We start from the raw sequence: 15,333 nt of genomic DNA, 5'->3' as shown, positions 1-15,333 counted from the left end.
ACCAATGATGGGGCACTATTCCTTCCACTGACACCAATGATGGGGCACTATTCCTTCCACTGACACCAATGATGGGGCACTATTCCTTCCACTGACACCAATGATGGGGCACTATTCCTTCCACTGACACCAATGATGGGGCACTATTCCTTCCACTGACATCAATGATGGGGCACTATTCCTTCCACTGACACCAATGATGGGGCACTATTCCTTCCACTGACACCAATGATGGGGCACTATTCCTTCCACTGACACCAATGATGGGGCACTATTCCTTCCACTGACATCAATGATGGGGCACTATTCCTTCCACTGAGGAAAATGATAGGGCACTATTCTTTCCACTGACGCCAATGATCGGGCACTTTTTCTTCCACTGACGCCATTGATGGGGCACTATTCCTTCCACTGAGGAAAATGATAGGGCACTATTCTTTCCACTGACGCCAATGATCGGGCACTTTTTCTTCCACTGACGCCATTGATGGGGCACTATTCCTTCCACTGAGGAAAATGATAGGGCACTATTCTTCCCACTGACGCCAATGATCGGGCACTATTCCTCCCACTGACACCTATGATGGGGAACTATTCCTTCCCCTGATACCAATGACGGGGCATTGTTTACTTCCATTGATGCCTAGGCATTTTCTCCTTCACTAACCACAGTCCGGCCCCCTAAAGTCTTAAACTATAGGCAAAACTTTTTTTTTTTTCATTTTGGACAGAACGGGTTATAACCCGTGTCAGATTTTTTTTTTTCGCCATCTGTGTCCCATTGAGGAGATTTCCCTTCCTATCTTATAGCCAAACAGGAAGTGAGAAGGAATCCCTGTAAATCAAAGGTATTTCTTGGGGACCCCCAGGTCACCAGAACTAGTGCCCCCATTGTAAGATTTCCCCTCTATTACTTTTCTGGGGACAACCCAAACATTGGGTAATTTTTTTTACTTTCCCTTTCAATGATAAAGTTAAACAGGACAAATAGTGAGGATGAATCTCCTTAACAGGGAAGCAGACCGCAATAAAAACTGGCAGGTGTTCTAATCTCTCTACACTCTATCCAAAACGAAATAAAAAAGTTTTGCCTTTAGTTCTACTTTAAAGCGGAATTCCGCCCACCCTTTCAAAAATTAAAAGCCAGCAGCTACACACACATACTGTAGCTGCTGACTTTTAATATTAGGACACTTACCTGTCCTGGAGTCCAGGATGTTGGCACTGCAGCTGTTGGGTGCTGCCACCGCCATTGCCAGTAAGGGAACCCGGCAGTGAAGCATTGTGACTTCATGGCCGAGTCGCTACTGCTCATCCACGAAGCGTGGCTGCGCTCTCTTACTGGCCTGGCGGTGGGGGGGGGGGGGGTGGGTAGGAGGGAGCCGGACCTCTGAAGTACCTCACTGCGGCAAGCTCTGGTGGAAGTAGGGACAGGGTACCCGTCAAAAACAAGTACCCGCTCCCCCTCCCCCACCAGAAAGGTGCCTAATGTGGCACTGGAGGGGGGGAGGGGAGGCAGATGAGCAGAAGTTCCACTTTTGGGCAGAACTCCGCTTTAAAGTGGTTGTAAACTCTCATAAAAAACCCTAATGAACACTGCTTGTAGATATCTCCTTACTTGATTAGTATTGCTGTAGTATTGCTGTAATCCTTTTTGTTGTTTAGAAAGATGTCACTGAGCATGCCCCAGATCTCCCCTGATTTACGCCACACTCTGTGTATTTGTCTATCTATTATTAGAACTTCCTACAGCACACCACTGAAATCCCAGGAGACTTCATAATCACTCAGAGCTTCCTACTACACCCCATGTGACCATGTGACATTACTGCAGTCTTATCAGCTGAAGCTGATAAGACTCACACAGGCAAACACTAGATAATCGGCACAAGTAAATACTATAAAATAAAACAAGTCAGCTATGAACAGGGAAGCAGGGTTGCCATAGAAACATTGGATTGAGAAGGAGGCTTGGTTAACAGTACAGGAAGTGCTCAATGTAAGGGCGGAAATACACTCCACTGTGGACTCAGAAAACAATACCTAAGGCCGCGTACACACGGGCGGATTGTCTGCCCAACTAAGTTCGTCAGACAATCCGACAGACAGTCCGTCCTACTTTTGAATGAACGGACTTGACCACACACGATGAACAGACAGTCCGCTGAAAACTTGCGCGATGACGTGTACAGCACGTACGACGGGACTAGAAAAACGACGTCCAATACACTGCAATGCAACCTTCGGCCGTGTAAATCCTTTCTGAGCATGTGCCATACTTAGTCCGTCCAACTTGCCTACTCACGAGCGGACTGTCCGCTGAAACCAAGTTTGGACGGACAAAACCAAGTTTGGACGGACAAAATTACGGAAATTCCGAAAGACAAAGTCCGTCAGACTGTCCGCTGAAAAAGTCCGCTGAAGCCCACACACGAGCGGATTGTCTGCTGAAACACGGTTCAGCGGACTAAGTTGGGCAGACAATCCGCCCGTGTGTACGCGGCCTAAGATGGAAACAAGTTCCATCTTAAGTCCTGGAAACAAGTTTTTTAAAGTTACTTTAAACAGTAAGTAATATGCGATTTGTGCTGGATTACAGTGGTTATAGTTTGATAATTACTTATTATAATGGACTAAATGAAAAGACGTATCAGAGTGGGAGAGTTTACTTCCTCTTTAACCACTTCCCACCCGGCCAATGCACATATACGGCCGGGTGGGAGCCGTCTACTCCTGATAGGACGTTCAGGAACGTCCATCAGAAGTAGCGGGATCGCGCGCGCGCGTGCCCGCGCAGCGGCGCGATCCCGATGCGCCCGTGTCACCCGGACACGCCGCATCTCAGATCGGCAGGAGGGCTCTGTGATTGGCCCTCCTGATCACATGACGGCCGTGTCCATTCACGGCCGTCATGTGATGTAAACAAACAGCCGGTTGCTAGGCAATCGGCTCCTCCTCTCCTCACACAGAAGTCATCGCTGAGGAGAGGAGAGCGGATCGCTGCAGCCGGCTGATGATCAGTGAGTATGAGCTGTTTTTTACAGCTTTTTACTCACTGATCATCAGTCTAGTGTACACACAAATCACCACACAGTAAACACACCACACAGTATAAACACAATGTCCCCACACATGTCCCCAAAACATACATGTCCCCAAATAATAAAAACACATGTCCCCCACATATGTCCCACTAAAATCACATGTCCCAATGATTATCTGCACACATATGTACGTGATCACCTGCACACATATGTACATGATCATTTGCGTACATATGTCCGTGATCACACAAACCAATTATTATACACTTAACGGAATTTTTTTTACCAAAAACATGTAGCAGAATACATTTTGGCTTAAATTTATGACAAAATTTGATTTTATTGGATTTCTTTTAAAATAGAAAAAATAAAATATTGTTTTTTTTTCCAAATTTCTGCTTTTTTGCGCTTATATCGCAAAAAATTTAAAACGGAGTCGTGAATAAATACCACCAAAATAAAGCTCTATTTGTGCAAACAAAATGATAAAAATTTCATTTGGGTACAGTGTAGCATGACTGCGCAATTGTCACTGAAAGCGCTAGAGCGCTGAAAGCTGAAAATTGGGCTGGGAAGGAAGGGGGCGAAAGTGCCCTGTATTGAAGTGGTTAAGGACAGTAAACTAGCACTTTGTTTAGAAAGTTTGGAGACCCCTGCTATGGAGTCAATTCAGTAAGGAAAATGACATTGGAATGATTTTGCACCACCTAGTGTTGGCTCTGCACATTACAAGCAAAGGACCTTTTTTTATTTATAAGCCATAATAACAAAGGAAACGTAGTCAAAGCAAATTAGCCTTTGTTTGTGTCATTGCCAGGAAATGCCATCACGGTGCACAATGGGACATTCAGCTGGGCGAGAAGCAGCGAACCGGTTCTAGATAAGTAAGAATATTAATAATCATAGAAATGACACAAATGCATCTTCTTTCTTTTCCTCGTTTACGTAATATTATAACTGTGGTCAATTTGTGTGCTTTTTGAACCTTTATAATGATTTCCAGGTCCAGAACAGAATGTGCTCCCGGACTCTCATCTTCTGCTTCCTTTCTTAGAATCTTTGTGACATCAGAAGGAAGAAGATTGTAACCAGAACACAATGACTGTAGTTCAGCCCCGTGTCTATAATAGAGTATCCAGGCAGTGTGTAGGAAATAATGAGGATGAGGAGTATTGGTATAAGGCAGAGATGACTTCCTGAACCCATCATATATGACTCCTGGCCTTTTCCGGGTGTTGTTGCTCCCGGTAGTATCATAGTAGGTGCTCAGTTCCTGCTTCTCTGATACTTTCCTCATTACACACAGAGTGCAGTTGATTTACTAAAACTGGAGAGTGCAAAATCTGGTGCAGCTCTGCATGGTAGCCAATCGGCTTCAAACTTCAGCTTGTTCAATTAAGCTTTGACAAAAAAAACAAAAAACTGAAAGCTGATTGGTTACCATGCACAGCTGCACCAGATTTTGCACTCTCCAGTTTTAGTAAATCACAAAAAAAATTGTTTCGATTCGTTATTTACATAGATAGATAATAGATAGTTAATTTTGTTTTCAGAATTTGTTTCATTTATTCAAATCGATTCAAATTTTTCGACGTGCATTCAAATTCGCATCGAGTTCCATTCAAATTCTATTTGAATCGAATGCCATTCGAAAAACGAATGTATTCTATTCGAAATTTGAATTTTGGAAGATGGTTATATTTTTTTCTATTCGACTCTATTACATTCTGTTCTATTCTTCTATTTTCTATTATAGCCTATTCTTTTCTATTCTTTTCAAATTTATTCTATTCGGAATTCGAATTTCGGAAAACGGTTATATTGTTATATTCTTTCAATCCTATTCTCTTCTATTGTTTGTTCTATTCTATTCTAATTTATTCTATTTGAAATTTGAATTTCGGCAGATGGCTATATTCTTTCTATTCTATTCTATTGTTGTTTCTATTCTATTCTAGTAAATTATAATATTTGAATTTTTAATTTAAATCTTCTTTCTATTCTATTGTTGTTTCTATTCTATTCTAGTAAATTATATTCCTTTAATTTTTAATTGAAATCAATTCTATTTGAAATGTATTTATTTTTTTAAATTTGTTATTCTGCTCTATTTTTTATTTTATTCTATTCTTTTTCTATTCTATTTTATTCTGTTCTTTGATTTTCTATTCTATTCCTTTTTTTCTATTCTATTTTTTTTCTACTCTATTATTTTTTATTCTGTTCTGTTTTACTCTATTATATTCTATTCTTTTATTTTCTATTATTTTCTAATCTGTCTTATTCCTCTATTTTCTAGTCTATTTTATTCTCTTTAGAAATTTGAATTCGATTTGGAAACTATTCAAATTTGGCAGGAAAACTATTTGAATTCGCATTTAGGCAAAAAATGTTATCTGTTATTTTGGATTTGTTTAAATTCTTTATCGAATACATCCGAATTTCCAAATTACAAAATATTCATCCAAATTTCAATTTGAATAAAAACGAACTGCATGTGTCTAAAATCAACCCCACAGAGTCCAGAAAAATAGAAGCCCCTGTTTTATCCTGTGTTAGACCACAGTTTGCCAATTAAAATGGTTGTAACCCTCAGACAATGAAATATGAACAAATCCTATCCCTCTATAGTGTTTACTTGTTTCAATTAGGAGCAGAAAGTGTAATTTCTGTCTGCTGTCACCTTCCTCTGCTATCAGCATGAGTCACTTTTGACACGTTTTCCTGACACCAAGAGAAAAATTGTGACATGGGAGGGACCTTCAGCACACAGCCTGGGGCTGACAGCCTCAGCTCTGTTCCTGTGTGCTGTGTGAAGCAGTGTGGGTCCCTTCCCTCCAATCAGCTCTCAGATCTCTCCTCACGGAGCTCTGCAGAGTGTAACTTCAGCTCAAGGACAAAAAACATGAAATGCTTACCAGACATTCATGGCTCTCCTATGTAATTAGTGGCCATAAGCATTTGAGGGATTGAGCCCAATAATGCCAAGGAAAGGCATGTTCCGTCTTCCCGTCCTACTTGGCTCATGCAATAAAAAAAGTACAAGAACAGACCAAACCTTATAGTGCAGAAAAAGAAATAAAAATTTGTTTATTAAAAAATAAAGCTGTGCACTCACATCAAATAAAATCAATACCGGCATGTCACAAAAGGCTGCAGCATAAATCGATCCCACATTCGATCATTTCAGCCAGCGGCTGCTATGCGTTACGAGGTCACCTTAAAGCGGTAGTAAACCCGCTAATGTTTTTTTTTTTTTTTTTTTACCACCTGCAAAGCAAAAGGCATAATGAGCTAGTATGCACCGCATACTAGCTCAATCTGAAATACTTACCTTAGAACGAGGCCCCGACATCTGGCCCAATCCACGCCGAGGGAGCTGACATGCTCCCTCGGCGTTTCTTCCGGGTATCGCGGCTCCGGCCACTCACACCGCCGGAGCCGCGATACCCGCAAAAAACGCAGAGGGAGCATGTCAGCATGCGCGCGGGAGATTTCTTTCCGGCCGGTCGGCCATTTCCGGATTTTCAGCCGAGAATCCCCTTGTGCGCATGCGCCGCTGCAGTCAGCAGGGCATACCGAGGGGAATATCTCCTAAACCGTACAGGGTTAAGGTTAGGTTAAAGTAAAAAAAAAAAAAGAGTATACAACCACTTTAAACACCTTCCTACGCATTTTGTCATGTGTTTGATGTTGTCAGAGAGATGTACCCTAAAATGCAATGTGCTGCGTGTTCTGATAGAGGTTGTAGCCCCACACCGTTGTACAAGCCAACAAATGTCCCAATGTTCCTCCATCCAGGACCACCTCTCACGTAGATTTGTCCCAGGAAGAGCTTAACCCATGGGACACATCTGTGTGGAACATAGTTTTTGGTGGAAGAACGTTGGGATATTGGTTGTCTCAAAAGTTCCAGATGGTCAACAATTATTTTAACTTGGGAACTTGTCCCCTGGGCACCAATGATGATACATTTTTTAGAGTCCCTCTTTAGGCTCTTCCTGATAATCCCCTTGGTGTAGAATGCAGGGAGGCAAAGCAGCTTAGATGGGTATGAGACACATCTGCATGGTAGGTAGTCTTGGCAGAGGAACATTGGAATAATGGTTGACATAAAAAAGCCCAATAGGTCTACAGTTTCATTACTTTTGAAATGTGCCCTTTGGGCACCAATGATGAAACATTTTATGGAGACACTCTCTGCGCTCTTCCTGATTATCTCCCCAGCGTAGAATCCAGGGCAGCAAAGAAGCTTGCTGGGTTTTTCTGATTATGTTACTACACATATGCAAGACATTGCTCATTTCTGGTGTATTACATTCACTCTGATCCTTTGACTCTTCCACAGCATCAATTTACTGGTCCCCACTGGCTCACTGGTTGCTATAGTTGGTCATGTCGGCTGTGGAAAGTCGTCTCTGGTGTCGGCTCTTCTTGGAGAAACCGAGAAGTTGGAAGGGGATGTCTCCATCAGGGTTGGTAGGATTTTTGTCTATATTTGTTTCCAATGTTCTATTATAATCCAGATCTTGGAAGAAGACACATTTTTGTCAGGGAAATATATCTCTTCCCTATTACTATATATTTGGACAAAGATCAGAAGCTCTTCCCCTCCTCCAGCTTTGACCCTCATTACAACCCCAATCCTGAACGCCAGATATTTGGCGTCTCGGCATCTTTGCACACTTACTGACCTAATAGTTCTCATTGATCATTTTCCTGTTTGTATCTCTTTGTTTTTAGGGTTCGGTTGCATACGTTCCCCAGCAGGCCTGGATACAGAATTCCACCCTGAAGGACAACATTCTGTTTGGCCGGCAAGATATTGAGAAGAACTACAAGAAGGTTCTGGAAGCATGTGCCTTGGTCACGGACTTGGAGGTGCTGCCAGGAGGAGACCAGACTGAGATTGGCGAGAAGGTAATTTTATCTGCTCCGTCATAAGCTGCTCACTTTTGCAGGAGGAATAATGTGCAAGAAAATAAAATGTCTTGAAAAAAAAGAAAATATTGAGCCCGATTTTCATGGCACTTTGTATTTGTGGGTTGAGAAACCAATGCCCGGTAGTACAGGTCTCTCAACACCTAAAATGAGTGCTAAAAAGGTGTACCCCCGAAAACCCTATGATCCCCTACTCTGACATGTGCTGCTTCCCAGTGCACTAACTAAATGATGATAAAAGGTCAGCAGCACAAGCTAAAAGGTAAACTCTGCTACGGGACAACACTAGAAGCAACAGGCTAAAATAAAATCTGCAAAGACCAAGAACCCGTTTTCCTGCAATAGCTTGAGATGCCTGGAGTCCTGCTTGCTATGTAATTTACGGACCAGCTATAACAGATGCTAGGAAAGGAGCCTGTACAACTGTGCATAACTAAAGTATGTCTGCAGTTCAGCTTTAATTGTGTCACACTATCAACTACTCCCAACCCTAAAACTTTACCCAACCCCTCAACTAAAGTCATACGATAAAAAAGTGTATCCCAACCCAAGAACTTAAATGTTATATATTGCAGCTCCTTAGATGTGGTGGCTGCATTCAGTTTCCTTTTTTTTCAGGACTTTTTTGCCTTTATTTTGATCTGGTTATCCTGCCAGTAACATACTTCCTATCTTAGGTGATTGCTCACCTACTGTAACTAGAGGAAGAGGGTTGTTACCCAAGAATAGAAAGTGTATAGGACAACAGAACTCCGCCTTCTCTTCTCCATAAAATTGAGGGGAGGTGTTCTATTGTCCACACACAGATAGCCAGGAACAATGTAATTGATAGGAGTCAGCACAGATTTTTTTTTAGCTCAGACTATATGGGATGCCTCCTCACTGTCTGTTTTAACCCCATTTTTGCGCGCAAACGACACAACCGCCTGAATTTGTCATGTTCAGGGGGCTTGCCTCCCACCGATCGCTGCATGTTGGGTAGACTTTGCTACTCACACAAAGAACAGCATTGTGACCGTGTCATGTAAACACCCCATCTGCTGCCTATTGCAACTTAAGGGACGGACGGCAAAAACGCAGCTCAACCGCACATTTTTATCGACCTCCCTCCCTCAACCTAACATCTAAATGAAGCCTAAAACTGAACATCAGACAAATAGCCAAATGCAAAGTTGCAATACATAAATGTTTACTGTTCCCCTACAGACTATTCAGACTCCTGTTCAGCCAGTCTTATGATACACGCACCATTGCCAAGTCACTAACATTGCTCATCTATCTCCTGATTTGGCATTACTGCTCCCTGCTGAAAATATTTTCCTCCCTCTAACATTACAGGGTATTAACCTGTCCGGGGGCCAGAAGCAGAGGGTCAGCTTGGCTCGGGCTGTTTATAGCAATTCTGATGTCTATCTTTTGGATGACCCCCTCTCTGCCGTGGACGCTCACGTCGCTAAGCACATCTTTGACAATGTCATTGGACCTGATGGACTGCTGCGAGGGAAGGCGAGTACAAATCAAGACATGTCTTCCTTATCTGTGATTACTGTATTGGCCAACTGGGCAGCTGCCCAATGATGCATGGCCCAGGGGCCACACTTAGAAACTGCTTTCTCTTTTTCTGTCATTCGCTATAAGCCTATTTTGGAGCCAAATTCAAATGTTTAGTAATCTGACATAAATTTCCTGGTGTTTGTCGCTCGCAGACTCGGGTCCTGGTCACTCACGGTATCAGTTTCTTGCCACAAGTCGATCACATTGTGGTCATTGTGGACGGGAGGGTGTCCGAAACGGGATCCTATCAGGAACTGATGAAGCAAAATGGAGCTTTTGCCGAATTCCTGCGGAACTACGCCTTTGACGATGATGTGGAAGAGGAAGAGCCAACCAGTAAATGCCACATAATTCTTACATTATTTTCTTTGATTGTTTTGTTTTATTATTATATATTTAATATTTTTTTCCGTGTTTTTTTTTTTGTTTTTTTTTACAAACCATTTTAAAGAATACCGCTGGATGGGTATACGTAGCTGCACTTCACACACAAACACTAAGGCTCCATTCACACTATGCAGGTGTGGTGGAGCATGCGCCATTTCCCCTGCCTAGTTCAGCCCATTTATTTTATTGAGCTGCCCTAAGCACGATAAACATGTACCTGGGGCTACATTTACACTGTATGTCAGAAACACGCAAAAAATCACGCGCTTTCCCGACACACACACACAGAAACACCCTGACCTTTAGCAGGTGGGTGGGGTGGCATTAATTCTTAATGGCACCCCCACCCATCTGCTAATGTGCGCACCACAAAACATGCCACATCACTGTGTGTTTCAGTGCAGCACAATTTTGCAAAAGTCAGGGACTTCTGCTTTTTTTTTCTCATGTGCAGGGCAGCCGTTAAAATCAACAGGATGTCCTTGCACACATGTGCTCCATCGCAGCTGTATGGTCTGAACATGCCCTGACTCTTTTCGCAAAATCGCATCTTACTGAATTACATGGAGCTGTGGTATCGTGCACTTTGCGCATGCATTTCAGCAGATGCATGAGGGTGTCATTAGGAATTAATTAATTGTTTATGTGTGTGCCTGTTGCTACTAGTGGTGTCCCTTTGCAGAGTTCCTCTTTCAGCTTGTGCTGCCGGCCTTTTATATTGGAAAGTTTGGCAGCCATTCCCACATGGTTAAAGCCTGTTCAGATTGGGTTCCTACTGTACATCATTTTCTATGAGAGATGCAAGCTCTAGATGGCAGCCTAAAAATTCCAAATATGTAAAAAAATTCAGACAATTTTGATTCTTTCTTGACAGAATTACTAGTAAAAGACATAACAAGCAGGACTCCAGGCATTTAAAGCCATTGCAGGAAAACGGGTTCTTGGTCTTTGCAGTCTTTCTTTCTTTTAATTCTTTTCCTTCTATTAGCCTTTTGCTTCTTGTGTTGTGTACAAGGCATTCATAGTGCTACAAATATGCATGTACACACACACGCAAACACTTACTATCCTTTCGTAGCAAATGCACTGGTCTATATGCAATAGGGATACACTTAAGGGGTGTATTTATAGAAAACTTGAATAGTTGTTCATCCATTAAAACTAAATGTAAATTCAGTCCATGTGAATGTGGCAACATCTGATGTTTCCAGGCTATATTCTCTGCAATTCAAATGTGTGAAAGTGGAAAATTCTGGATTGTTGCCACTAGATGGCGCTTGGGAAGCATACTTTCCTATAATAGTGCTAGCTTGTGGCCCCAATGTAGTTTTTCGAAAAGGCCGAATGTACATGAAGCTTCTATGGATGAACAGCTATTAAAATTTTTTTATAAATTCACCCCTAAAAGTCACTTAGCTTCTGTTATAGCTGGTTCGCAATTTTTGTAGCAAGCAGGACTACAAGTATTTCAAGAAATTGTAGGAAAATTATTATTTTTTAATTATTTTAGTCTTTCTTTTAGCCTGTAGCCACTGTTTTCCTCTGGCAGAGTTCCCCTTTCGGCTTGTGTTGCTGGACTTTTATATTGGAAAGTTTGGTAGCCATTCAGTATAGTCAAATACAGTATGTCAAAATCGTATTGTTGATTTAATTGACAGAACTACCCGTAACTCGTATGATGGCTCTATCCTGTGGCCCCAATGTAGTTTTTCGCACAGGCCAAATGTACATGCAGCTTCGATGGATAAACAGCTATTCAAATCTTTTTATAAATTCACCCCTAAAAGTCACTTAGCTTCTTTTATAGCTGGTTCGCAATTTCTGTTGCAAGCATGGCTACACGTAGTTCAAGAAATTGTAGGAAATAATTTTTTTTTTTAGTCTTTCTTTTAGCCTGTAGCTTCTAGTGTTTTCCTCTGGCAGAGTTCCTCTTTCAGCTTGTGCTGCTGGCCTTTTATATTGGAAAGTTTGGTAGCCATTCCTAGATGGATGTAGCCTTTTCAAATTGGGTTCCTACATCAGTTTTTTTGAGGGATGCACATTTGTCTACAAACGTTAGATGGCAGCCTAAAATGCCATAGGCCAAATATGTCAAAAATGTATTGTTGATGTAATTGACAGAACTACCCGTAAAAGTCACTTACCCTCTGTTATAGCTGGTTTACAATTTCTGTAGCAAGCAGGACTCAAACTATTGGAGTTTTTCATTCTTTCAGTCTGTTGCTCCTAGTGTTGTCTCTTAGCAGAGTTCCCTTTTCATCTTTTGTTGCTGACCTTTTATCTTGGAAATTTTGGTAGCCATTCCCACATGAGTGTAATCCTTTCAAATTGGGTTTCTACATCAGTTTACATGAGGGATGCAATTAGTCTATAGGCTCCAGGTGGAAGCCTAAAATGCCATAGGCCAAATACGATAAAGGTTCAGGGTATTGTTGATTCTTATTGACAGAACTGCAGTTAAGCTTAGGGCCAGTGTTTGACAGGAGGTCTTCTAAAACAATGACAACAATCAAAAATGTCTACCTTTCTGGCCAATAGTTTGTTGCCGGTGTTCTGCCTAATAGAGTCCGGCCATCGATATGTGTCCGTTCCGTACTGCGCATGCGCAGTACGGAGCAGACGAAGCTTCGGAAAATCTCCGAAGCTGAACGGCGCCTGCGCCGTGAGTGGAGGAGGTAGCCCCACTATCCAAGCGGACATAGGGTTTAGAATTTTAGAGGGCCCCTCGCGGGCGAGCTTCGCTCGCCACGCTTCGGGCTCGGCCTCGCTGCGCTCGGCTCTTTTTTATTCTAACTCTATGTCCACTTGGATAGTGGGGATAGAACCTGGACTCACGGCGCAGGCGCCGTTCGTCCTCGGCAATTTTCGGAATCTGTGCTCCTGTGTACTGCGCATGCGCAGTACGCAGAGGACAGCATCTGATGGAGGACCCTATTTGACAAGACACCGGCTTATACCACAATAGTATCTATATTGAAGGACAGCAAAATATTCTCACAAGAAAACATATGTTGGTTAACCCCTTCACTTTAAAGTGGAAGTAAACTTCCCTATCGTTTTCAGCCAAGGAAGCTGCCATCTTTGCCTCTGTTTAATCTTCAACTGCTATGGTGCTGCACATGTGATTCGTTATGACACCAGCCATTGGATGGTTTGATAGTTTGGCTGAGAGTACAGCCAATGTGCAGTTAGCATTCCCGGCATGCCTTTTTTTTAACTGTTTAAATCCATGGGTTTACTTCCACTTTAAGTGGGTAATAATGCCTGGGAGGCGACTCTATGTGATCACTGATGACAGGTCCACTTTAAATATTGTCAGCTTTACCTTTGCTATTTTTTATTTATTGGTTAGTCATGTTGTAGTAACTCTAATCTTAACATTGTGCAAATTTTATTCCTTATGTTAATGGAAGTCTGACATGTATCCCTGTTCCCCATCCACCATATTTAACTTTTCTTCTGATTTTGTTTCTCCTGCCCAGTCCTGGATGAAGAGGAGGTGTTACTGGCGGAGGAGACGCTGAGCAATCACACCGACCTGGTAGACAATGAACCCATCGCCAATGAGGCCCGCAAAAAGTTCATCAGGTTAGTGTGGTCGGTGTAAATGATCGGTGTGATATGTGTGAATGATCAGTGTGAAAGTTTGGTGCGATGTGTGAATGATAAGTGTGATATAAGTGAATGATCCGTGTGAATGACAATTTTTGAATGATCAGTATGTGTGTTCGGGGTGAATGATCAGTTTGATGTGTGAATGGCCATTGTGATCTATGTGAATGGTCAGTGTGATGTGTGAAAGATCAGTGTGAATGATTGGTGCAACGTGTGAATGATCAGTATGTGTGTGGGTGAATGAATGGTGTGTTTGGGGTGAATGATCGGTGTGATGGGTGTAAATGAACAGTGAATGGTGTCATCTGTGAGAATGATCAGTGTGTGAATGATCAGTGTGATTTATGTGTATGATAGGTGTGAATGATCGATGTGAATTTTGGGTCCTATGCCTTTGTGTGGTGTGTTATGATTTATACCATTAGATGACTCTTTCGTGACGTCCTCCAGGCAAATCAGCGTCCTATCATCGGACTCGGAGCCGACGCAGCACGCCATGTCCACGCGGAGGAGGGTCTGTGAGAGGAAGACGTCTGAGACGGCTGCAGTGAAGAAACCGCCAATGGAAAAACTCATCCAGACAGAAACCACCGAGACGGGGAGGGTGTGTGAAATATAGTAATCTTCCATCTTAAAGCTGAGCTCCGACCTTGCCTTCCAGTTTGCATGGTTGTACAGGATCATCTCCTGGACTGAAATAGCTTACTCTAATTGGAAGGATTGGACCCTCTGTCAGGTTTTTAATGCTCTGTGTGTCCCTGCTGGGGAGATTCACCCTCTGTGTTTGTACTGGTGACCATTTTCTGTGACGAAAAAGTGATCGTAGATGCTAAACTTTAAGGGGAAATCTAGTTCTGGCGACAATGGTCATTGCAAAGAGATTCATTTCCAAAAAAACGGATAGCTTTAGATATACTCCAAAGAAAAGATGTTGCCAATTAATCCTTTTACTGCCACCACCATACATACTACGGGGGGGCTGGGCTTTGGGGGCTTGTAAATATGACAGCTCAGGTGTCAGATGGAAGAGATCAGGTGGCTGAGCAGCCACCAGATCTCTTTCACATATTCCCGTTACTACCGGTATCGCCCCCCTAGGCTCCGCACACCAGGCACTGCCGGGTAGTGGGGAGGGAGATCAGCGTACGTCCCTCACTGATCTCCCCTTCCTGTTACTGACCGGGAAGCGATGTGTAAAACATCACTTCCGGGTCCTGGTGTCACTTCCCCCAGCCAGTATGACAATCCGCGCTCCATTAATTTCACTCATTAAAAAGAACCTGTCACGATAAAATGCGTCACATAGCACACTTATTGTCTCCTTGATGAAAAAAATAATAATAATAATTGGTAATTTTTTTTTTTTTAATGTATCAAGTGTATTAAAATAAAAGCTACACCCAAGCACCTAAAATCCCCTACAAAAAAGGTTGAGCCCCCAAACCCCACATACATGAATATATGAATGTAACAACTCAGGACGGAGGAGGAGCTTGCCAAATTAACTTTTAAAGTTAACCTGCAAGTGATTGGTTGCTAGGTCCTAAGTCACTCTGCCAGCTCCCACCCTTTGTCCAGAACTGTATTGCCTTTCGCTCTCCTCTGTGTGCACAGGTAGGATGCTATGGAACACTGCAATGGTAGGGAGGGGGGTCCGTAGGTCACTGTTATAGCGGAAAGGGCTGGAAGAGGACAATACTGTGTGTGTGTGTTTGGGGGGGGGGGGGGGGCGTGATATGAGGGAGGCAGGGACACTGCTATGTGCAGGACCAACCCAATAGCAGTGTCTTCT

General features: G+C 42.7%; 1 protein-coding gene across 1 annotated transcript in view; it reads left to right on the top strand.

The window, feature by feature from the left end:
• Window positions 1–15,333, top strand: part of ABCC3 (ATP binding cassette subfamily C member 3) — a 117,490-nt gene that overhangs the window by 84,041 nt on the left and 18,116 nt on the right. Inside the window, exons 15-21 of the mRNA XM_077458775.1 lie at window positions 3,862–3,928; window positions 7,393–7,519; window positions 7,788–7,964; window positions 9,324–9,491; window positions 9,692–9,875; window positions 13,409–13,514; window positions 13,992–14,145. Of these exons, the coding sequence (XP_077314901.1) occupies window positions 3,862–3,928; window positions 7,393–7,519; window positions 7,788–7,964; window positions 9,324–9,491; window positions 9,692–9,875; window positions 13,409–13,514; window positions 13,992–14,145 (983 nt within the window). The remainder of the gene's footprint in view (window positions 1–3,861; window positions 3,929–7,392; window positions 7,520–7,787; window positions 7,965–9,323; window positions 9,492–9,691; window positions 9,876–13,408; window positions 13,515–13,991; window positions 14,146–15,333) is intronic.

The sequence above is a fragment of the Lithobates pipiens genome, unplaced genomic scaffold (genome assembly GCF_037356315.1).
Source record: "Lithobates pipiens isolate NorthernLeopardFrog02 unplaced genomic scaffold, aLitPip1_a1.2 Scaffold_28, whole genome shotgun sequence".
Lineage (NCBI taxonomy): Eukaryota > Metazoa > Chordata > Amphibia > Anura > Ranidae > Lithobates > Lithobates pipiens.
Note: the sequence above shows the minus strand (reverse complement) of the source record. Positions and strands in the feature narration are given on the sequence as shown.